This window comes from Kogia breviceps, chromosome 7 (genome assembly GCF_026419965.1).
Source record: "Kogia breviceps isolate mKogBre1 chromosome 7, mKogBre1 haplotype 1, whole genome shotgun sequence".
NCBI lineage: Eukaryota > Metazoa > Chordata > Mammalia > Artiodactyla > Physeteridae > Kogia > Kogia breviceps.
Genome location: NC_081316.1, coordinates 64645803 through 64671019, shown reverse-complemented (window position 1 = coordinate 64671019; position 25217 = coordinate 64645803). Strand labels below are relative to the sequence as shown.

The 25217-nt window shown below is 38.5% G+C and overlaps 1 protein-coding gene and 1 pseudogene across 1 annotated transcript in view; one reads left to right on the top strand and one right to left on the bottom strand.

The window, feature by feature from the left end:
* Positions 1-25217, top strand: part of UVRAG (UV radiation resistance associated) — a 383943-nt gene that overhangs the window by 267060 nt on the left and 91666 nt on the right. The window contains 1 exon segment of the mRNA XM_059067816.2: positions 13490-13568. Coding sequence (XP_058923799.1) covers positions 13490-13568 — 79 coding nt within the window.
* On the bottom strand, positions 10059-10454 carry LOC131759140 (U6 snRNA-associated Sm-like protein LSm4 pseudogene; annotated as a pseudogene).

The following is a 25217-nucleotide window of genomic DNA, read 5'->3' as shown; positions in this document are numbered from 1 at the left end:
TTTTTAGGCTTTCTGATAGATGATCTTGAATTAACCTTTAAACTTAGGTAGTTAACAGATTTATGCACACAGTTATTGAAAAATCAATTTAGTGAAATTAAGCAGATATTTCAAAAATGTGTGGATTTATTTCCAAGCTTTTTGTCTGCTTTGCTTTATGTAAGTCTCCAAAGTAATAAATGTATGCAATATTGTTACTAGGATTTTAGGAGTTGCATTTTGGACTTTAATAAGATCTATAGTTATTGGTGTCAACATTCGCTGCCTTTTTGACTTACTAAACCCAAAAGGTTGCCACATAAAAGCTAGATTTGGTTGTTTTCAAGGTGCCAGCTTATGAAATCAGTGGTAAATTTGGTAATAATTTGGTTCATGAACATCTCATTTGTGAGTTGAAGAAATCCCACGAATTTTTAATAGAAATCTTGACTAAGTGAAATTTACAAAATAATACAAATTTACAAAATGGGATTATTACTGGACGGAGGTGGGGCTTGAGTCCATAGTGTAGAATTAGTTTAAGATGAGGAGTCAAAAGGCACCAGTTGGAATTCTAGCTCTACTACTTCATCCCTACATTTACTCCTCCCTCCATTAAACAGGTAAAAATGTTCCAGACATTGTGCTCGAGGAACTAGGATACAGTATTAATAACAGTTTCCATTCTTGTGGAAGGATACAGAGGCATAAACATGCAATTAAAATAGTGTCAAAGGTCCTGTGTTGGTGAGTGTACAGGGTTTTATGAGAGAGGAATAGCTAATCCCAACTTGGGGCAGGAGTGAGGTCGAGTGGGGTAAGATCTGTGGTTGTAGTTGAGTGTTAGAAAAGACTGTGACCTTGGGCACCTCAATAACAGTGCCTGTAATAGGACAAGTGCTTGTATTGTACTGATAATGTATGCTAAGTGCAATACCTAATGCATAATAGATATTCAGTAAATAAAATCCAGCATCAGCATCCCTGTTGTTATTTTGGCAGTGCTCACTGGCTCTTTTACTCTGGTGCTGGAGTTCCTTGCCTCCTATTAATGTACAGCAAACATAGTATCTTCTCTTGTGTCACTTACAGATAGGTACTGGGGAGGTGACACATAGTAATAATGATAATTGAATGCCTACTGTATCCTGGTAACTGCTGGGTCTTCGCTTTTTTTTGTTTAGTTTAATTCTCACAAGCAGTCCTGGAAGATTGATGTTATTAAACCCATTTTAGAGATTTGAAAACAGGTTCAGAGTAGTATGCCCAAGTTAAGTAACAAAGCTGGGGGCCTGAGTCTATTCCTTTGTGACTTCAGAGCTTAACTTCTAATTACAGCTAAATCACCTCTCTACTTTTCTTCTCCCCCCAGAGATAGGTATTATAATTAAATAAATAAATTTGATGTTAAGGTTTGAGCCTACAGAGCATATACCATTAGTTGCACTGATATATTTAAGCAAATCTATATTATGTGCACACATTGTGAAGTAGAAATTTAAAATGGTGAGCAGTTTTTCTTCCAAATTCATATTCCAGATGGAAACATCTTTTGGCATTACCAAGTATGTAGGTTTATGCACCTTGCATGCTTAATTGTAGTTAAAAAAAAAAAAAAAACTACAGATTTTTGTGAGAAACAGGTGCTGTTAAACCTGGGCAAAAGCAGGATGGCTGTTAATGTTGTGGAATGTGATTTTGATTTACTTGGCAGAATTTTTATTTTATAAAAATGACTATTAAAATAGACATTGTTTCCATCCTTTAATTTTGCTCTGTTCACTGAAATTTGCTTGTAGAATATTTTTCAACAGTTACTAAAAGGGTGTGGAAAAACTGGAAGGTTTCTACAAGGAAATTGATTCTGAATTCTTGAACAATTTTTACAACCCTGCAACTTACAAAGTTTTTTGAAAATGGGGATTTTTTTAACCTTCTTACTGAAATTATTTGGAATTCAATTTCCCTGAAATTCCCTTCTCTTTTTAGTACAGCTCTGTCTAAAGAACTATATGTAATATTGGCAAAGAGAATAATCTGATGTAAATCTTTTCATTATGTAATTTCTCCTTTAAAAACTTGTGATGGCATCTTATTACTTGTTATATCAAATTTAATATCTTTTTATCACTGGTATATATGATTCCCTATTATACATTCTCTCTTCCTTCCCCAAAGGAGGAGAGGGGAAGATCGCTCTTCTTCTTACTCTTATATAAGAACTTTTGTCACCCTCTGCCCATGAATTTTTTCAACACTGTTATCTTTTGTTTGCTGCTTCTCCTTTCATCTATTATCTCTCTCTCCTCACTTGCCTCCTAGACCTTTCCTCTGTGTTTTCTGAAACCCCTCTTCAGTGACTATAATATATACAAGTCTTCAACCTCTTTACTATATATGTGTAGTATACAGCTGCTAGAGGTAAGTAAAATCACTGGCTCTCTTCTGAAAGTATCATTTACCCTGGAGCCTTCTCAAGAGGAGAACTGTTTCTTCTACCTCCCATGTCTCTGGGTCTAGAGAAGGTAATGTCAATTCAAAACCACTTCTCAGTAGCATGTACCTAGTGTTTTGACACTTGGAGTAGATCATTTTCAACACCTCTTTCTCTATATGATAAAATTATTTTCAGTAATAATCATCACATGAAGCAGATGATAATAGCCAAAAAAGAAAAGCAGTAAGTTTTCTTTTATTGAAAAAAATATACGTATATATACTTTTTCTTTTGAACAGTTTCTGTGTGCCCATCTTCAGGGAGCAATTTTAAAGGTTTGTATTTTACTGTACCTTGTTCAAGGCTGATTGTAAATATTTTTGTATCTGAATAACCTTATCTAAAACTACACCAGGGAAAAAAAATATTCAGAACTAAGAAAAATTGCACATTGCTATCATTGTTTATTTTGAACCTACTGTTTAAACACGGGAATATGTGGGAATATGTTACACCAGACAGTCTGGGGACACAAACTGTGTCCAAAGGAAGCTTCGAAAATTCCAAACCATTTGAAATTTAATCAAATTGGAAGTGTGTAGTTTAGTCCACTTCGTTGGGCTGACTGTACAGCTGGGAGTTCTTTGAATTAACTTCTGTGTTGATATAATATTTATTAGCATATGCATAATGAAAACATCCTGATTTGAAGATTCCATACATATAGAAATCAAACAGTCACTGCAGCAATTGTTTAGAACTTAGACCAACAAAAGATTTTTTGGGGGGGAGGATTATTTTATCACTGCCATTGGGCATTAGATTCATTGTTTTTAACCCATTTTATTATCATTTTAAAAGTCTCTGCAGATTTATGTACCTCCTTATAGACTGCCCCCATCTTCCTGCCCTGGCTAGGCCACTGTCATTACCCTAGTGGTTTCACGCTTGTAGTTTCTCTCTTTTCAATATTCCTAAATATTATTATCCCATCATCCTTTCCTCTAACCCACTTACCTATGGGAAAAGAAATCAAACTGTTGGAAAGATTGGAGCACTGTAAATTCAAGTCATCTATTTCAGTTGGACTAATACATCCTAGATATCTGATTCTCCTTCTACATGACAGTCTTAAACCTTCTCCCTTTTTTCCCCATCCCCAGTTGTCCCTTTCCTTCTTGATAAATCATCCCATTTCTGCCTTTATAGAGAAAATAAAAGCTACCAGATGGGAATACCTCAACCTTCCATTGAAACACATCAAAACCTTTTGTTATCATCTCCATCATCTTCAAAATGCCCCCTCCTTTGTCGACCCTGACCCAGCCCTCTTGTCCTCCAGCTGCTTCCTCTGAAAGTGCATCTGTATAATCAGCAAATTCTCCTATATCTTCAGGCTCTTCTCAGGGAGTTCAGCCTATCTCTTGCCCTAACTGAAATTGAATTTTCCCTAAGGACCCCACGAGTACCCATTTAGTAGCTATTAATTTTCTTATGTGCTAGTAGGTATTCAGATTCAGGAGATGAGATTGGGGTTTTCTTCCTCTCATTGGTTTTTCTAGATTCTTACCTCTTTACCCTGGCAAAGCAAACATACGAAAACCTATTCCTCTGAGACATATGCCCTTCAGCTTTACCACTCTTTCGGTCTCTCCGTTATAACTCCATTACTCATCATGTGTTTTGGCAACAGAGAAACAAGAAACAGGCAGCATAGGAAAGAGAAACGAACAGTCTTTCTCTTTCTATTCAAAATCTTGCTGTTATGGGTGACACTAACACACAAGTGGATGATTCATTCAACACCCTAGCCTTTAATTTTCTTGATCTTTTGGCACCAGCAATCTCTTGCATCCCATAGTTTTTATCTACTCTCCTGGTTACTCTCTGAATCATGTCATCATTTCTTGCAGTCCACATCCAGAATCTGATTCAGGCATCCTCCTCTCTGATGACTACCTCAGCTCCTTCAGCTTGTGTGTTAGCCTCTTGTTCATTGTTCTTCTTGGTGACCTTCAGACCTGGCTTTTTTATCTAGTTTAGATTATATGCCCCATTATTTTAGTAACACCTTTGTCTTGCCCCCGCCCCCCCCTCGTGACTTTTTGTCATTCTTACAGCCCTGTTGTCCATTTTCTCTGTATCTGCTGCACCCAAGCAGATGTGTAGAGAGTCACGCAATAGTATCATAAACTCATGATTAATTACCATTTCTGGGCTCTCAGTAGTGCTCAGCAGTGCTATTACATTTCTTTGTTGAAGTTGTTCTACCATTTGATCAAACTTTCATTCATTTGGGCAAAACAAAACATTGAGTTCTTCATGATCCCTCTCTATCCATCACCCTTCACTTCCAAACCATAACCAAATCTTTATGATTTATCTCCTAAAAGTCTTCCAAATTAGTCTCCTTTTTTCCATTTCTAATATCACCGCGTTAGTCTAAGCAACCGTGATCTCTCACCTAGATTACTGCAACACGCTGGTCTCACCTTCTCTAAACCATTCTCCACAGCAATCAGCATATTTTTTTTCCAAAATGCATATGGGTCATTGTCAGGAAGGTTCAAGGAGGAAGGGTTAATTAAAGAAGGAATGTATCAAATGAAAATCTAAGCAAGTTACACCTTTGTTTAAAGTCCTTCCATGGTTTCTTATTTCTCTTAGGAAAAAAAATCAGACTACGGTCTGACATGGTCTAGAGGGCCCTGCTTAGTCTACCTTCCTATCCAGCTTTAGCTTCCTCTCTCACCAGAACTCCCCTCAGACCAACTATACTGTCCTTCTTTTAATTCCATGAAGCAGCGTGCTTACCCCTGCAGTGGTTCTTTACATACACTGCTTCCTTTAGTTGGAACATTCCTTCCCTTAGCTCCTACTCATCTCTTTTTTAAAAAAAAAAAAAAAATTATTTATTTATTTATTTGTCTGCACTGGGTCTTAGTTACGGCATGTGGGCTCTTTTAGTTGCGGCACGCGGGATCTAGTTCCCCGACCAGGGATTGAACCCCGGGCCCCCTGCATTGGGAGCACAGAGTCTTAACCACCGGACCACCAGGGAAGTCCCCTACTCATCTTTGAGGTCTCAGCTAAAATGTCACTTTCAGAAGTCTTCCCTGACTCTCTCAGTCTTTTTGTCCACCTCTTTTCTGGAATAGTGTTCCTTTCCTTCAGAGTACTTAATTTATAAATTATGTATTTGTTGGTGTGATTATGTGAGCAATGTCTGTCTGTTCCACTGGACTTTAAGCTCCATTGTCTGTGTTTGCTCACCCTTGTATCCCCACCACCTAGCACTATACCTGGCACACAATGTGAGTTCAGTGAAGAATTGTTGAGTGAATAAACTGTTTCCATAGTGATCAGTTTCTTTCATCCTTCCTGTTATAATGGGAGACTTGGCCCACCTGCCATCTAAGGCAAATCCTTCTCCTGTGCTCTCACCACCTGTAGGATGAGACCCTGTTCCCTCTCACCTTCTCAGGGCATCCCACTATGCTTCACCATGTTACTGAGCTCTCTTCTCATTGTGGCAAACCACATCATCTCCCTTTCCTCACCTCGTCACTCCTGAACTCACACCAGTCTTCCTTCATCTCCCACTGCTTCATTAAACTTGTGTTTACCGTATTACCAAAGGTACCTACCAATGAATTCATGTAATTACATCCAGTAGACATGTCTTCATGTCTCCGTTGCTTCCACTGTCAGCAGCATTTGACTACTGATGATATCTTCCTTCTTAAATTAACACTTTCTCTGTGCTTTTCTGGTGAGACACTTGGTTTTCCTCAAATCTTTCTGAGCAGTCCTTCTCAGGCCCCTTTTCATTTCCCCATCTCTTTTTTTTTTTTTTTTTTTTTGTGATACGCGGGTCTCTCACTGTTGTGGCCTCTCCCGTTGCGGAGCGCAGGCTCAGCGGCCAACAGGCTCCAGACGCGCAGGCTCAGCGGCCATGGCTCACGGGCCCAGCCGCTCCGCGGCATGTGGGATCTTCCCGGACCGGGGCACGAACCGTGTCCCCTGCATCGGCAGGCGGATTCTCAACCACTGCGCCACCAGGGAAGCCCTCCCCATCTCTTGTTGATATTCTTAAGGCTCTGAAACAACCCTCTTCTTTATTATTTTTTTTAGGCCATCTCATTCACACCTGGGTTTCAGTTTCCCTTTAAGGTTTTGTAATTCTTGATATTTTTACCCCAAATTTCTCTTAACTTTATGTATAAGAATATTTTATGTAAAATATATTACCTGTATTATATACATGTAAAGTATATACACCTGCTCCTCCTCAGCATTCCCTATCTCAGTTCATAGACACCACTCTCTACCTAGTTACTCAATCAGGAAACCGAAGGGTCATCTTTGACCCCTCTGTCTTCACCACTGTCACAACTGTCTATCACAGAGTGTTGCACTCTACCTACAAATCATAGCTCAAATCTATTCACATATGTTCCTCTTCACTACTGGAACCCTAATCAAAACCATCACCATTCTGGTCTGAACCATTGCAGCAGCCTCCTAAGCAGGTCTTGTTCCCATTCATTTACTGCACTGTGGCCAGAGTGGTCTTTAAGAAATATAAACCCCAATTCTGTCACTCTCGTGCTTAAGAAATCTCTAATTATCCTCCCATTGTCCTTAAGGATATAGTCTAGATGTCTTGTGGTTTACAGGACCCTGTGCAGTCTAGTCCCTGCTGACCTCTCCAGCCCAATCTTCTAGCACTGAGCACTCATACTCTGTTCCTCACCCCACCCCCTACCTGTCTATTTTAATGTCGCCTGTACTTTTATCAAATTAAGATGACAGCCTCATTTTATCAGTTATTTAGGCCCAAAACTCTGAAGTTATCCTTGACTCCTCTGCCTCTCACACCTCATATAAGATCTTTCAACAAATCATTTGGCTCTATCTTCAAAATACGAGAATTCAGTTACTCCTCACCACTTTCACAGCTACCATCCTGGTTTATACCACCCTCTTTTCTTGGCTGGGTCTTTGCAGTAGCCTCTCCATGTTTCCTTTCTTCCTCCCCTGCAGTTTGTTCTCTCAGAGAAGCCAAAGCATCTGTGTCTCTCATCTTTTCAGAATCCTCCAGAGCTTCCCCTCTGTCCTTACTCTGACCTACTAGACCTTGTGTGATCTGGACCCATTACCTTGCTCACTTCATCTCCTCTTCCTTTTCCCTCACTCTGCTCCAGCCATTTCTTATCTTGTGTGCCTCTGGCCTGCCTTACAGTTTTACTGCATCCTCATCAACTTGGAATGAATTATAGATAAAGCTTTAGTGTTATTCTACAGCTCAGCAGAAAAATGTGAATTTTTCTTTTTTTAGTCATGACAAAGTAGAACAGAGTAGTCTCTTTTACTGTGCCAGGTGGAAGGAAGGAGAGACATGGGCATTTTCAGGAAGTGTACAAAGGCAGAGAGAAATGAGCTTGGTATGTTCATGAGACTATGAGAAAACCACTTGAACAGAGTAAGGTTGCAAATAACTCTGACAGTTCAGATCACTAAGGCCTTGAAAGCTAGGCAGAGAAGTTGAAATTTAAAACAATAACTGGTTAGGAAGCATGGCTGCTAAGTGACATGATAAAAAGTCTTACTTAAGAAGGAAAATAATGATACTACCTTCTAGTGAGTAGAGGACAGGAATGCTGCTAAACATCCCACAGTCCACACAACAACAAAGAACTTTCTAGAGTGCCAATGGGAACAGAGAGATGAGAATGTTTCACAGGAAAAATGGCTTGTTGACCTGGTGAATCACTGCATATATAAGATGTAAAAAAGGGTAAAAATTGAATGCCACTCTAACCCTGAGTAACTGATAGAAGTTGTGAGAGAAGACTAATCTAGACAGGAGAAAGTAAGTTGAGTTTGAAGTAAACTCATGGCCTCAGAACATATTGAGGATGTGTTGTCACATTTTCTACAAACACATTGAGCAGAAGTGATCTTAATATGCATAATAAAAATTTTGAATTAACTATAGCCATATCCTCATCCCCAGCTGAGCCATCAAAGAACCAGGCGTGGATGTGGGGCTCCGAAGGTGAAGGCAAGAAACTAACCAATTTGGAGTCCACTAACCAATTTGGAGTCCTTTTAAAAAATGTCTGGTTTGGGGAGGAGAGGGAAGGGCTTATAATAATTGTATCTTTTGAAAGTAAGAAAGGTTCAACATAAATTTCTTTTACAGTTTTATTCCAAATTGATTGTGGCATATCCTTCATATATACATACACACATGTGAAGTAATTTGAATATGTATTATATACAATATTTATATATATATATAAATTTAATTTTAAAACTTTCCCTACTTTCAGACCATACATATTAATCTCTTTTTCTCACATTTCATTTGCTAGCACTTCAGTAGGTCTACTTTGCAGCCTTAGCTGATGCCTATCATCGTGACCCTTTGGCATTATACTCTTGAAATATTTTCTTGGTTCCTGAAGGAAATATGAAGTTATATTCAATATATGTATTTTGGCATATTCAGAATTACAGAATCTTGGAGATGGATGAGATATTATTCCTCATCGAGTCCAATGGGCCATCCAGTGTTTGATTCCCCCCGTGTTAGGCTCTAGGGCTGCTGTAACAAATTACCACAGACTAGGTGACTTAAAGTAGCAGAAATTTATTCTGTCATAGTCTGGAGGCCAGAAGTCCAAAATCAAGGTGTCAGCAGGGCACCGAAAGCTCTAGGGGAGATTCTTACCTTGCCGTTTCCAGCTTCTGCTGGCTCCAGGCATTCCTTGGCTTGTGGCTGTGTAACTCGAATCTCTGCTTCCATCTTCAGGTGACCTTCTCTTCTCTGTGTCTCTCCTCTGTGTCCTTATAAGGACACTTAACTGGAGTTAGGGCCCAACCGGATATTCAAGGATATTCTAATCTCAAGATTCTTACCCTTTTCCCAAATAATGTTGCATTCACAGGTTCTGGGTTTCCAGATATGGACATACGTTTCGGGGGGACCACCGTTCAGCCCACTAGACCCCTGAATGCATGGGGGTTTTTTGTTTTTGTTTTCATTGTTGTAGTTTTTTGTTTTTTTGTTTTGTTTTGTTGGGTTTTTTTGTCACACACAGAGGGAGAGAGGAAGTGATGGGATGGGGCCCAGTGCTGTCCCCCAGAACAACTTCTGAGACAAAGGTTCATCTGGATTCATTTTGAAAAGGCAGTTTTGGGGTCCGTGTTTCAGGAAATTCTCCAGGCTGTCAGTCTTAATGCAAACAGCTTAAAATAAAAACCTCCCCTCTGTTCACCTCACAGGGATCTAACACAAAATGCAAAACAGACCTGTTTGGAAAATGCCTGGCCTTAAAACAAGAAAGAGTGAGGCCTTTAAAGATGCATTACATACAGAATCTTCCAGGAATCAAGTCTGCTGCAACTTCACAAAACCAGAAGCACAGAATAACATTTTCCAACTGTAGAACTCCTGGCTAACAAAACAAGAAGAGGATCACAGATGACAGGCAGGGGGTCCTACCCGGACACCTGCCTCTTTGTTTTGTTCTGAACAGACTCATAAACTGGAACGTAGAAAAGCGGCCTCGGGGGTGGGAGCAGATGCTCGGTGGTTGCGGCTCAGGCTCTAGGGAACAGAGGGGCAGGCGGCTCACTGTTTGCCCGCCTCTCTGCCCGGCCTCCTTTCTGGCTGATCTCTGCTGGTTCCTGGGATGCCTCCTCGCCCAGCACCCCCAGTGCCATGGCCCTTCTGTCGCTTCTGCTGCTGCAGGCCACCACAACCACTGCCCTTGGCCGCCACCTCCTCCCTGACCATGTCGATGATCTCATCGGGGATGTGCAGGTACTTGATGGTGCTGCCGTGGATGTAGCGCTCGGGCATCAGCCAGAACTTGTCCCTGTCCCTAGACTTGCAGATCACCTCACACAAGTTGATGTTCGTCCAGTTGTCGCAGCTCACCAGATGCCCATTGTACGTCTCCCCGTTTTTGAGCTCCACCAACAGTGGGTGATTCTGAGCTGTTTTCAGCAGCCACAAGTGAAGCATGGTGCCAGCGGGGACCAGGCTCCCCGGCCACTACCACCACAGCCGCTACAGCTCACCACATGGTTATTATTGGTTGACCGGCTTCCTCTACTCAAGATCTTTTGGATTTTGACTAATGCTGTGGTGACATCAACGTTCCTGTAACTTTTTGCCATCAACTTTGGGTTTTCCTGCTTGAAGCCATGAGAACAAAACCAGCTTTTTTTCTCTCTGAAAATCCTTCATTGTTGTCCATGAGACTTCTGCCCTCCAAGCTAAACACCTGTGGTTCCTCAACCATTTCTCTCAAAACTATGGCTCCCATTCTTCTAATCATCCTGGGTGTTCTTCTCTAAAGGACCCAGTGACAATAGAAAGAATACTGAGTATATAACTGAAGACCTAATGCTGAGGAGTCATATCTTTTCCACTAAGTAGGTGACCAAGGCAAGTTAGTTTCTTTTAAATAACAAAAGCAGTGGACCACTCTGCTTCACTGCATGCTTTTTATAGTCAAATGAGATTATTACAAAACCTATAAGAAACAATCTATAAGAAAGGTTCCAGTTATTTATCTGTATACTTGTAAAAAGAAGTATTAACTCCCAGAGCTAAACAGATCTGTCAGTATCATCTGACCCAGTACTAAGTATTGATAGTTGGCACTAGCATGTTCCCTGGTTATCTGCTCTCTTTCTGTTAATACAGCCTGGGATCACATTGGCTTTTTGGTATTCATGTCATAATTCTTTAATCACACAGAAATTACTAGGTACTAAAGAGCTCCAAACCATCTTCACAGATAATCTGTTTATTGCTTTCTAAATTCATTGACTTTTACCAGGAAGAGTCAGTGAATTTTTCAACTTGGAAATATAATTTAATTTGGAAAAGAATTTAATATTGCTCATTTTCATCACATTTTCTGTAAAAGTATAATAACAGGAAATGTATAGTTATTCCTCTAGTTATTTAATCTAATACTCCCTTAAATTAATTCTATTTATGGTGCTAAGGACATTTTTCTGGTTGTACTTGAATGACCACATTCTTATCTAAACCTTCTGCAGTTTGCTAATGAGATTTTCTGTGTATATTGAATTAAGATGCCTTTGATTTGTATCTTATGTCCTGATGGTAATAGGTTTTACCCTTTTAGATGGATTTCATTTTTCTAGATTGCTTAGTAGATCTATAAATCCATGTACTTTCACAGAGTAAGATGACTGTGTAATGGTTAGAAGCTATTATACTGTTCAACTTGACATGACCCCTTAAGAATTTGAAAGCAATATAAGGTGTGAACTCTGTCCTAATATTTGATCTGTCTTAAAGTTTCCCTATTTGAACCTTTGGCTCTAATCACTCTTTAGATTTGTTTTAATGGTACATACACACCTTGGGGCTCTTTCTTTCTATAAAGAAGTCCCAATGAAGTAATAAAGTCAGTGTCATAAGATCCATTCTTCAGGATTCAGAGGCTTGGTTTTCAATGTATGTTTATTTCAGTTTACTTTTCCAACATTTGAAACAGTTTCTGCATTTATAAAGTGGCAGTGGAGATATTTGTGAGTTTGGAGGGCTATGCAATAGTCTACATGTAATGGTTTATAGTATAACAACTATACAGCATAGAGCTTTAGGACTCTAGTAAATTTCTTCATAATTGCCCCTTTGTTGATATATCCTTTCAGTTCAGTAGTTTCTTTGCAGGCTACCCCATACAAGTTTGAATGATTCCCAGATACCCTGTAAAAGCCTGGTGTGTTATACTTTGCTTATCCCAAATTTGCTTTGCTGTCATTTTTAATGCATCTCAGTTTAGGGCCAAACTGTATGTCCTAGTTTATTTTTTATAGCTTCAGTTAAATACAAGGCTATATCTTCTTGATGGGTGTATGAAGCATTTGGTGTTCCGCTGTAGAGAATACAGACAGATCATGACCTTGCTCGCTCCCCAGTGCCTGTAATTTTACAGTATGACAAATTTACCTTTTGGACATTATGTAATCAGCAACTCGAGAATTTAATATAAAGCTTTAAATTCTGTTTGCTTTCTTTCATTTTCCCTAGAAAACAATATCCTCCAAGCATTATGGAATGTATCTTTTCCTCAATTAAAACACAATTGGAAGTAAGAATATCCAGTAATTGTCACCTACCATTTATTTCTGTAAGGTTATGTTATTCTTAAGAATAGTCAGATATTGCAAAACTAAGGAAAGTAAAGTTCTTGACTCTAAGTTGTGATTGATCTGTTTGTAGACAGATCAATCTGTTGCAGAGGCCAAAATGCATGCTTGGTCTTGAGAATCAGGGGAAAATATGACTAGAACATAGATATACTCTAACCTTTTCTTCTTCATTTGCAGGAGTAGGAAAAGGGAAATAGTGAAGGAAACTTACTCCCTAAAATAACTCATTACTTTTATAAAGATCTACAGATCTCATGCCTTTGTTGCTTCAGTGAATCAGGTTAAAATGGAAAAGTCTTATGAGAACTCTATGGCATGAGTACCTTGCCTTGGAGAAGTAACATCCAAATAGCCACCCCTGCAAATGTGAATGAATTTTTGCTCATTGGTGCTGTGGATTTGACTAGCCACCTCAGAAGCAACAGAAACCTTAGATATCGCTTTCACGTCTGATATTTTTCTTAATCTTTCTGTCCCTTTTAGTAGAAGTTGAGATGTCAGGTCCAAAGTATTAGAGGAGAAAAAATTCTAGGATCTTAATCTCAGGGTGGTAGGTTTATGATATATAAATATGAGACATAGTGGCCTCAACTCCTTGAGGATAGTGGGTCACTTTCTTATATATTTGTCCCTTATTGCATGACCTATTCAATTTTTTCTTTGAAACAAAGCAGCCATCATTCTGATTTGACTAATGTTATGAAGGTATTAAGATAATAGGTTACAATGACTATATAAGTGACTTAGTCCAAGTCTTCAGATGTGTATGCTGTATGCAGGAAACTTCTGCCTTTGTCAACAACTTGGAGGTTGTTTTACTTAAGTTTTTGAAAACTTCTGACCCTTCTTTACCTTTTTTAGGTTTCCATTATACCCAAAAGGAGGGGAGAAGTTGCAGTTTGATTACGGTGTCTATCTTCTGAACAAAAATATAGCACAGGTAAGTAACTCCTCTTTACTCCCCTCCTACTTCCCATATGCAGCCTGCTTCCTTGGATCTCTAACCCTCTTTATGAATAAGTACTACAGTTGACTCCTATTTAACTAGTTACAGTGATAATGCAAAGTTCTTTTTCGGCCACAGTCCTTTTCTGTGCCATTATAAATACCACAAAGAAGCAATGTGTACAAATTGCAATCCTCCTGCTAAACTCAGAAGCCATTTACTGAATTGTTACCTGCTAGTAGACTGTACCTGAATGTGTGGGCTTTATAACCTCTTGCCTCTACAGCTTGACTGATAATAGCTTTCTTCTCACACAGCTTTCTTCTCTTAGACCACTTCTGGGGGCTCATTTTGCATTGGGAGTTGTTTACGGAGTACAGGTTTACTGACTTTCGCAAGTCCCTAATAGTCTCCTCATCTATTATCCATGGCCCCAAAGAAAAGACCAAGCACATGGTCCTTCTAACCCAGCTTGGATTTTTATGGCTCTCCCAACATCACACCAGTTCGTATCTCACTTAATGCCTTTCCACGTGCCATAGAAAGGCTATCAGATGCTTGGGTTTGCATTTTCCTGAAAGAAATATATAGCATATCCTTAGCTCACTTGGCTCTACTTCAAGAGGTAGACATGCCATAAATTTTCTAGTTGTAAAGGAAGATCAGCTTCAGCGCCTTGTTTTTATTTGGACATCCTTCCAATTGGAATGTCACATGGAGGAGATCCCACTGTTTGGCTGTTATTTAGTGACATTATCAGCTGTATCCTCAGGCCTTTCCTTTTTATAGAGGCAGTAAGGTTTGTGATGCTTTTGTTTTTATGAGCCTGAGTTGCCTTTTATCCATATGATTCTGAAGACTCACTGAACAATTCCCATATTCATTTCTGATGGATCTAGAATAATTCCTCCACGTGGTGTCATCTTTGCCTTTCTTCCCCTCATCTAATCTCAGTTTAATGTTTTTTTAAAAAATTGGTTCTTATTAAGACTCTCATACTTTTCTGATACTGGATCAAATTTCTAGTTTGCAGTCCTTGATTAATCATTTGCTTATAACCTCACACTCATACTGCTTTTATTATTACTGCCATCCAGCTCATGTTCTTCATTCCAGGCAAGCAGGCTCGCTCACAGCCTCTGGCCCATGACTCATCTTTCCATGTGCCATTCTTCCCACACTGATGCTTTCCATCCCTCCATTTTTGGCAGAAGAGTATCTCAGTCTAGGAAACAGGACCTTAATTTCAAGGCTACATAGCTCACATTATTGATCACAGATGTCATACCATAGAAAAGGTGGTACTTAGACAGAAATGGTCAAGAAGGGGCCAGACTAAGGATACATTAAGGGAGAAGAGGTCTAAGTAAATTAGAGAGTACCTCCAGTGAAGTCAGCCAAGGTAGAAAAGAGCACCTGGAAACTGGGGTCCAGAGTCTGGGAGTCAGGATGTCAGGAAGGTTGGCCTCATTTAGTAGAACTAAGTTCTGATCCAAGTTCAGAGATTCTTCTCTCTTTGCCCTATTTTCTGTTTCTTGCTTTAAACACATAAGGCCTAAGATCAGAAGTCTGTTGGAAGTTTCCAGGTGAAACCTACTCCTAATTAAGGCTAGGGCTGAAATCCCTGGATTTCCTCATAAATGCCAGCTTCAAACACACACGTGCACACTCACACACACTTAATTCTTTCTTCTCGGGGCCCAATAGGAATGGCGAAGTATGGTATAAAGGGGTGCTAAGAATAGCCCAGCTTGCTTTGAGAACAAGACCAACAGTGAGGCTGACTATGTGCAGTGGAAAATTTGGGACAGCCAGCCCTTCACATCAGGCTCAGCTCTAGCACCTGTTTGGTCCTCATTTTAGAGCACTTCCCAGGTAGCTTCTGATTTTATTCTTAACTGAACCAAGGCCACGAGTATGTGGAACTAGTTTTATTCATCTGTTTAAAAAATGGATTACTTCTAGTAATTTTGTATCCTCTGCAACTTTATACTCTTTGAAATTGAGAGATTACATTTGTGTGTGCGTTTAATGGGTTAACCACTCTAACTCCATAGGGAGCAAGTATCTTGCTCTCTAGTGTTTTTTCATCACTGTGATGGCAGTTTTAAAAGGAGATGACAATAAACTTCTTATAAACAGACTTTCTTAGGTTTCAGGGCTCATTCAGAAAGCCTCTTCTGAGCATTTAGAAAGAAACTTTTAGCAAATTTCTGACCTTCAACTTTTTTCACTTTAACTCCATTTTGTCTTTAGCCTTACTACCATCACTTTCTTACATTTCAACTTATAACAACTCAAAGAACTCATTAATTATTATGGCTCCTAACCAGGTATTATATTAATAAGATATTTCCAACTTGTGAAGGTTTATTTTTATATACATATATACCAATACATGTTGTCAAAGAGGAGTTTGTCTTGTCAGTCAGTCCCATTTAGACTCTAGAGATGTGAACAAATCATACCATTAAAATGGTCCCACCTCAGTAATTTATAAGCCATGTTAGTGGAGGTGGATGAAAGCATTGGCATGTGTTAAAGTGCCAGAGAAAAAGGAGTGAAGTCATTTAATACTGCATCCATAACTTGGTTGAGGATTTGAATAGTCAATAGGACCTTTCATCACAGCCAGAAATAGTAGTAAAATCACTTTTTTGGTAGAGGAAATGACAGAATTTAGTAATATTTGTTACTTCAGTATTTGGGATCAGTCCAGCTCAAGTTTTGAAAGCACAAGCTTAGAAAGACAGACAGGCGTTTAAGTAGAAATCCTCAAGTGTTGTTTGAAGAGCTGAAAGGGTTGGTAAGGTCTGCTTGCCTTCTTCCTGTCACTATTGTCTAAAGGGGTGTGTATGCTGGGTTGGGTCTTGAAAGTGAATAAAGCAAAATGCCTTGTTCTTAGCACCATTTACTAATATTTTTCAAGTGCCAGCCCCTTTGGCTGGAAATAGTCTTCCCTGTTGGGCAGCCTGCAACACTATAGGAATGGGCCTGGTAAGATTCAGGTACAGTGTAATCAATGTTGATTTAAGAAACCAGCTCCTGCCATAATTGTCAGTAAGTTTATAAGGACATTATATTAGTATTTGTGTATAGCACACTAGTTTGCTTTTAGTTCCTAGAGCATAAAAAGTAGTAAATCAAAAATTATAATACTTTTACCTTATGTTTGTGGAAAGCTTTATAGTTTATGATACATATACATATATATCCATGCGACCCTCATCATCACCCTGCAAAGTGAAAAGGGCAGCATTTGATCCAGCATTTCCACTTTGGGGTATTTGTCCAAAGGAAACGAAAACACTAACTTGAAAAGATACCTCCTGTACCCACCCCATGTTTATTGCAGCATTATTTAAAATAGCCAAGACATGGAAATAACCTAAGTGTCCATCAGTGGATGAATAGATAAAGAAAATGTGGTGTGTGTACGTGTGTACACACACACAGAATATTATTCATCCATAAAAAGAAGGAAATCCTGGCATTTGCAACATGTGGATGGACCTTGAGGGCATTATGCTAAATGAATTAAATACCATATGATCTCACTCATGTGGAATCTAAATTTTAAAAAAAACAAAACCCAAACTCATAGATAAAAAGAACATATTGGTGGTTATCACAGGTGGGGGTAGAGGGTGGTAGAAATGGATGAAGGTTGTCAAAAGCTACCAACTTACAGTTATAAAATAAGTAAGTCCTGGAGATATAATGTACAGCATGTTGACTACAGTTAATACCATATTATATATTCAAAAGTTGCTGAGAGTGTATATCTTAACAGTTTTCACCAAAAGAAAAAAAAAAGTTTGTAACTATGTGTGGTGATGGATGTTGACTTACCGTAGTGATTATTTCACAGTATATACATACATCGAATCATTATGTTGTATACCTGAAACTAATATAATGTTATATGTTGCAGTATATTATGGGAGATGAATTAATGGATTGAATATGGGAGATGGAGGAAAAAGAGTAATCAAGAATGACTCCTAGGTTTTGTGTATGAGCAGCTGGATGTATGAAAATGCTGTTTATTGAGATGGGGAAGGGTCCAAGAGACACGGGGGTTGGGAGAACCAAAAGTTCTGCTTTGGAAATGTTAAGCTTCAGTTGCCATTTAGAAATCCAAAGCAGAGTCGTCAAGTAAGCAACAGAATATATGGGTCTGGAACTCAGGGTGGGAGGTCATTTACTAGAGGTACAAATTTGGTAGTCATCAATATAAAGACGATGTTTAAATCCACGGAACCAGGTGCGATCAACCAGGAAGAGAGTGCAGAGCTAGCCAGAGCAGAGAGAGACAGATGCAGACAGAAACATGCCGTGGGATTTAGCCCTGGGAAATCACATTTAGATGTTGGATAGAGGAGGACGAACCAGCAAAGACTGTGAGGAATGGCCAGTTGGGTAGAGACAAAACCAGGAGAAAGTAATAATTTGGAAACTAAGAGAAGTAAATTTCTGGAAGGAAAGAGTAATCAACTAAATATGTGAACTCCTCTGTCAGATGAAGTATCCAGTGGACTTGGGAACATGGACGTCATTAACGAGCAGTTTCAGTAGAGCAGCAGGTGTGTTGAAGAGTGAATAGGAAGTGAGGAAGTGCCATTGATGATAGACAGCCCATCTGAGGTGTTTTTCGTGCAGTGAGATAGACATGTGGGTTCATAACTGGAAAAGACTAGGTTTAAGGGAGGTCTTTGGGGGTTTTTTGTTTTGTTTTTTATTTGTGGGGATGTGGAACCTTTTTGGTGTGTTTTATTTTTTAAGATGGGAAATATCAGGGTAGGTTTATATGCTGATGAAAGTGATCAAATGAAGAGAGCAATTGCTAATACAAGGTAAAGAAGGGATTCTTGCAGGAGTAAAGTCTTAGGGAGAGGGAAAGGAAATTGGTTTTAGAACGAGTTTGTTGACCTAAGATAGAAAAAGGGGCACTTTCAGCAAACTCATAGTTTCAAAACAAAACAACACAAAAACCAGTTTAATTTAAGAATGTCCTTGGGACTTCCTGGTGGTACAGTGGTTAAGAATCCGCCTGCCAATGCAGAAGACACGGGTTCGATCCCTGGTCCAGGAAGATCCCACATGCCGCGGAGCAACTAAGCCTGTGCGCCACAACTACTGAGCCTGCCCTCTAGACCCCATGAGCCAGAACTACTGAGCCCGCACGCCGCAACTACTGAGCCCACACACTGCAACTACTGAACTACACCAGAATGAAGAGTAGTCCCTGCTCACCACAACTAGAGAAAGACCATGTGCAGCAGCAAAGACCCAATGCAGCAAAAAAAAAGAATGTCCTTGATGAAGCAGTAAAAGTTATTAATTACATTAAATGTTGACCCTTGACTACATATTTTTTTAATATTCTGTGTGATGGAAAGGGAAATAGGCATAAAGCACTTGTGCAATTGAGTTGCTAACTAAACCAGCTGATATTTTTCATGGAGCACCATCTTGAAAGATTGACTAACACACAACCAACTATACAGACTTAGGTATTTGGCAGACATTTTTTTGAAAAATGAATGAAGTGAGCCTCTTAAAGGAAATCAACTGATGATGAGATTCAAGATTTTGAATGACAGTATCAGTAATATGTCAGAAAACTTGCATTTGCCACCATGACCTTGACAGCTTCCTGTTTCTTAAAGGTGTTTTTGATGAAGTTGGTAGTGATATTTAACAAATGAGATTAAAATATTTTACAATGAATGTGTCAGCATTTAAAATGTATATGTCTCAGTGAGCCAGTATTTTCAAAATGACCAATGTATGTTGCTATGAAGTCATGTACAGCTAAAGATCTCTTCAAAGTGCAAAAACCCCAATGGATTTATATATATATATACATTTATTTTATTTTACTTATTTTTATTTTTGGCTGCGTTGGGTCTTTGTTGCTGCGCGCAGGCTCTCTCTAGTTGTGGCAAGTCAGGGCTACTCTTCGTTGCGGTGCGCAGGCTTCTCATTGTGGTGGCTTCTCGCTGGGAGCACGGGCTCTAGGCACGTGGGCTTCAGTAGTTGTGGCACGCGGGCTCAGTAGTTGTGGCTTGCAGGCTCTAGAGTGCAGGCTCAGTAGTTGTGGTGCATGGGCTTAGTTGCTCCACGGCATGTGGGATCTTCCCGGACCAGGGCTCAAACCTGTTTCTCCTGCATTGGCAGGCGGATTCTTAACCTCAGCGCCACCAAGGAAGCCCACCCCAATGGATTTTAATGTAACAGCTGTAAAAAATATATTGAAATGGCTTCAGATTCTACATTGCTACTAACCTTTAAGAAGCTACTACTTGTTAAGTTTGGAGGTAGTATCAGAGAAGAGTACAATTATCTGAAAAAGGCTATTAAAATACTCCTTTCTTTCCCAATTACATTTTCTCATGAAACAACATGTGGTAACAAAATGAATGCAGAAGAATATATGAGAATCCAGCTGTCTTCTATTAAGGCAGACATTGCAAAAGAGACTTGCAAAAATGTAAAACAATGTCGCTCATCTCACTAAATTTCTTTTTTTGAAAATATGCTTGTTTTTCATTAAAAATGTTATTTATATTAACAAGTAATAGATTTCTATTATTATTTTAAAGTGAATTAATAAATACTTAAAAGCTTTTTCAGTTTCATATTTGTATATGCCCTACATAAACAAAAGCTTTTTGGGGTCCTCAATTTTAAGAGAGTAGAGGGATCTTGAGACAAAAAGTTTGAGAACCACTGTCCTAGAGAATGTAGTCACCCAGCTTTCCTATAAAACATCTCAATTGCTCATAGTCCGATAAACCAAGACACATGTGTCAGTTCCCCAAATGTGGAAACATTATATAAGAGTCCTACAAATCTGAATTCTGGTAGTACTGTGCAATACGAATCATCAGGCCAGCACCTATCAGTGGATTCTTCCCTATTGCTTTTGAGTTTTCTTGAGCCAGGCTTCTCTCCTTTCTTGAAAGTTCAGGGACATAAGAGTAATACTTTGAGGGTGTAGTTTACAAATATTAATGATGATTTAAACTTGTATTGAACTTAATGGCTTTTGTTATACTTACACTTCTGTATCTCATTTCATACCTTGTGAAGTACGTTGACCAGATCTATCTTTAGTTAAGAGATTGAGTTGCTGCTATGCTAAATTCTTGAGGATGACAAAGCTATTAAATGACAAACAGAATTCAAGATCAAATCTTCTGAGGTCAGATCCAGCTATATCCCACTTTGTTTCTTCTTCTTTTTTTTTAATGTGGGCCTTATTACAATCCTATAAGGTGGATAAGGCACAGACATCTGCCTTTTTACATATGAGACCCTGGAGATCATGAATTAAGTAGAACTAGGATTAGATCTTGGAGATTTCGTGACCTCTCTTCTTTTTACTCTATTACCTCTCTTTTTTCTCAATTTACTTTGAGACTTCATAGAAAGTAACAGTAGCTTCTCCTTCCAAAAACAGTTGGAAACTTTTGTTCTGCCAGGGACATGGTCTTTCTGTAAAACTTGACTACTCATGGGGCCCACAGTGCACAGCTGTTTAGAAGGGATCAATGCTAGTTTACACCCAGCAGCTTAAATTCATGACTATTTCTTTAACATACAGTTCAATATATATGATGCACGAGGAAAAATGCATTTTTATTTTCTTAATTCTTCTTGGAATCAAGAATACAAATTCCGAGGGTATTTTAATAGTCAAAATGCCATCATTCCCTCCTGCTGCCTACAAAATTGCTAATAATAGAGTAGAAACTATTTTTTTAAAGTCCTATATCTTAACAACAAACAATTTACTGAGATATAATTCACAAACCATACAATTCACCCACTTAAAATGTATAATTCAATGTTTTTTAAAATATATTCAACTAGTGGTGCAACTATCACCCCAGTCTGCTTTAAAATATTTTCGTTGCCCATAAAGAAACCCTGTACTCATTAGCAGTCACTCCCTGTTCCCCTAGGACTTCCGACCCTAGGCAGCCACCATTCCACTTCTGTTTCTATTCTGGACATTTCATGGAATAGAATAAAATATGTGGTCTTTGTGACTGGCTTCTTTCCCTTAGCATAGGTTTATGGTTCGTCCATGTTGTAGTATGCATCAATCATTGCTTTTTATTAAGAAATCATTTTGGCAATTCAAAGCTGTATATGGATATACCACATTTCATTCGTCCATTCATCAGTTGATAGACGTTGGATTGTTTACACGTTGGGGTCATTATGAATAATGCTGCTATGAGCATTAATGTATAGATACAAGTTTTCTGTGGGGACATGTTTTCATTACTCTTGGGTATATATTGGGTTGGCCAAAGAGTTTGATCGGATTTTTCCATAAGATGTTACAGAAAAACCCGAACGAACTCTTTGGCCAACGCAGGACTTGTGAGTGGAGTTGCTGAGCCATATGGAACTATGTTTAACATTTTGAGGAATTGCCAGACTGTGTGCTAAAAGCAGTTACACCATTTTGCGTTCTCACCATCAATGTATTAAAGTTCCAATTTCTGTCCTTTCTATTATAGCCTCCTACTAGATGTAAAGTGGTATCTCATGTGGTTTTTTGTTTGTTTGTTTGTTTTTAACATCTTTATTGGAGTATAATTACTTTACAGTGGTGTGTTAGTTTCTGCTTTATAACAAAGTGAATCAGCTATACATACACGTGTCCCCATATCTCCCCCTTTTGCATCTCCTTCCCACCCTCCCTGTCCCACCCTCCCTATCCCACCCATCTAGGTGGTCACAAAGCATGAAGCTGATCTCCCTGTGCTATGCGGCTGCTTCCCACTAGATACCTGTTTTACATTTGGTAGTGTATATATGTCCATGCCACTCTCTCACTCCGTCCCAGCTTACCCTTCCCTCTCCCCGTGTCCTCAAGTCCATTCTCTACATCTGTCTGTGTCTTTATTCCTGTCCTGCCCCTAGGTTCTTCTGAACCATTTTTTTTTTTTTTAGATTCCATATATATGTGTTAGCATACAGTATTTGTTTTTCTCTTTCTGACTTACCTCACTCTGTGTGACAGAATCTAGGTCCATCCACCTCACTACAAATAACTCAATTTCATTTCTTTTTATGGCAGAGTAATATTCCATTATATATATGTGCCCCATCTTCTTTATCTATTCCTCTGTCAGTGGACACTTACATTGCTTCCATGTCCTGGCTATTGTAAACACAGCTGCAGTGAACATTGTGGTACATGACTCTTCTTGAATTATGGTTTTCTCAGGGTATATGCCCAGGAGTGGTATTGCTGGGTCATATGGTAGTTCTAGTATTTAGCTTTTCAAGGAACCTCCATACTGTTCTCTATAGTGGCTGTATCAATTAACATTCCCACCAACAGTGCAGGAGGGTTCCCTTTTCTCCACACCCTCTCCAGCATTTATTGTTTGTAGATTTTTTGATGATGTCCATTCTGACCAGTGTGAGGTGATACCTCATTGTAGTTTTGATTTGCATTTCTCTATTAGTGATGTTGAGCATCGTTTCATGTGTTTGTTAGCAATCTGTATATCTTCTTTGGAGAAATGTGTATTTAGGTCTTCTGCCCATTTTCGGATTGGGTTTTTTGTTTTTTTGATATTGAGCTGCATGAGCTGCTGGTATATTTGGAGATTAATCCTTTGTCAGTTGCTTCATTTGCAAGTATTTTCTCCCATTCTGAGGGTTGTCTTTTGGTCTTGTTTATGGTATCCTTTGCTGTGCAAAAGCTTTTAAGTTTCACTAGGTCCCATTTGTTTATTTTTGTTTTTATTACCATTTCTCTAGGAGGTGGGTCAAAAGGATCTTGCTGTGATTTATGTCATAGAGTGTTCTGCCTATGTTTTCCTCTAAGAGTTTGATAGTGTCTGGCCTTAAATTTAGGTCTTTAATTCATTTTGAGTTTATTTTTGTGTTAGGGAGTGTTCTAATTTCATTTTTTCACATGCAGCTGTCCAGTCTTTTTTCCAGTACCACTTATTGAAGAGGCTGTCTTTTCTCCATTGTATTCTCATTGTGGTTTTGATTTGAATTTCCCTAAAGGCTAATGATGTTGAGCATCTTTTCATGTGCTTATTGGACATTTGTATATATTCTTTGGAGAAATACCTGTTCAAACCCTTTGCCCATTTTTAAATTGGGTAATTTTTATTTATTATTGAGTTGTAAGAGATCTTTATATAATCTAAACACAAGTCTCTTCTCAAAAAAAAATATTTGCAAATATTTTCTCCCATTCTGCAGGTTGTCTTTTTCACTCTCTTGATAGATAGTGTCTGTTGAAACACAAAGGTTTTTGGTTTTGATGAAGTCCAGTTTTATCTACATTTTCTTTTCTTGCTTATGCTTTTGGTGTCATATCTAAGAAAGCTTAGGCCAAGTACTTTTAGGTTTTCTTCTGTGTAGTTGTAGCTTACACATTTAGGTTTGTGATCCATCTTGAATTAATTTTTTTTTATATAGTATAAGGAAGGGGTCCAACTTCATTCTTTTGCATGTAGATATCCATTTAGCCAAGAAAAATTTATTGAAAAGACTACTCATTACCCATTGAATTGTCTTGGCGCTCTTATTGAAAATTAATTGACTATAAGTGTAAAGATTTATATCTGAACTCTAAATTCTGTTCCATTAATATGTATCTCTGTCCTTATGCTAATACCACCATATCATTTTTCTTTAAAAAATAATCTTTTCAAAAATAATACATTCCAATTGTAGAAATTTTTTAAAGTACAAAAAAGATAGAAGAACAGAATTTTTAAAAGTCTTTTAAAATTTACATGTACCTTCTGGATATTCCAAATTTTTTGTCTTTTCCTTTATAGTTGAGATAACATTATGTATACTGCTCAACTGAAAACTCTCTAAGTCAATATTTTTAATATGTAGTATTTCATTTATGTGCATAATGTGCATATATTATCATTTATTTAACCATTCCACTAATTTTGGACATTTGTTCTTCCATGCTTTTTTTAAAAATAAGGTTTCAGTTACCATGTTAGCACTAATAGGTGTTTTACATATACATATATAAATTTATTTCTGCTCTGTAGAGTGACGTTTTCAGATACAAGAGACAGTAAGGTAAATATTAAAGCACTTTATTGTGACAGAAATCCTGTCTCTTAAGTGTTTCCATGGGCTCTACATTGTTTCCACTAAATCAGTTCAGACTTAAGCTTCATACTGCTGTGGACAAAGAGGATTTTCAGTCAGGTTCTCACTTTGAAAGATGATGATGATCTCCTCTACTCATAAGTATTCCTTGGTGGGCTTTTTCTCTTTTTAATAGTAGAACAGTTACATTTTTGTGTATGTGTGTAATGTCAATCCACAAATATCTGAGTGAGCTGTGCAAGGCCTATGAGAGGCTGACTTTACCCCCAGGGTGTTCATATTTGGGGATAAAAAAATATGCACACTGTGTAAATAGTTAACTAGTACAAGGCATGCAGTGATAACTGTCAAAGGAGAAGTTCCAGTCAAACTGCGGTTCTGGCTCTCAGCAGGGAGAGTCCCAAAGATGTGGATGTGCATCCCACCGAGGGTATGATCTTCTGCATGTAATATAATTCATTGCACCTCCATTCCCTTATCTTTGTAAAGGTTGGATACTCATTATAGGATTGT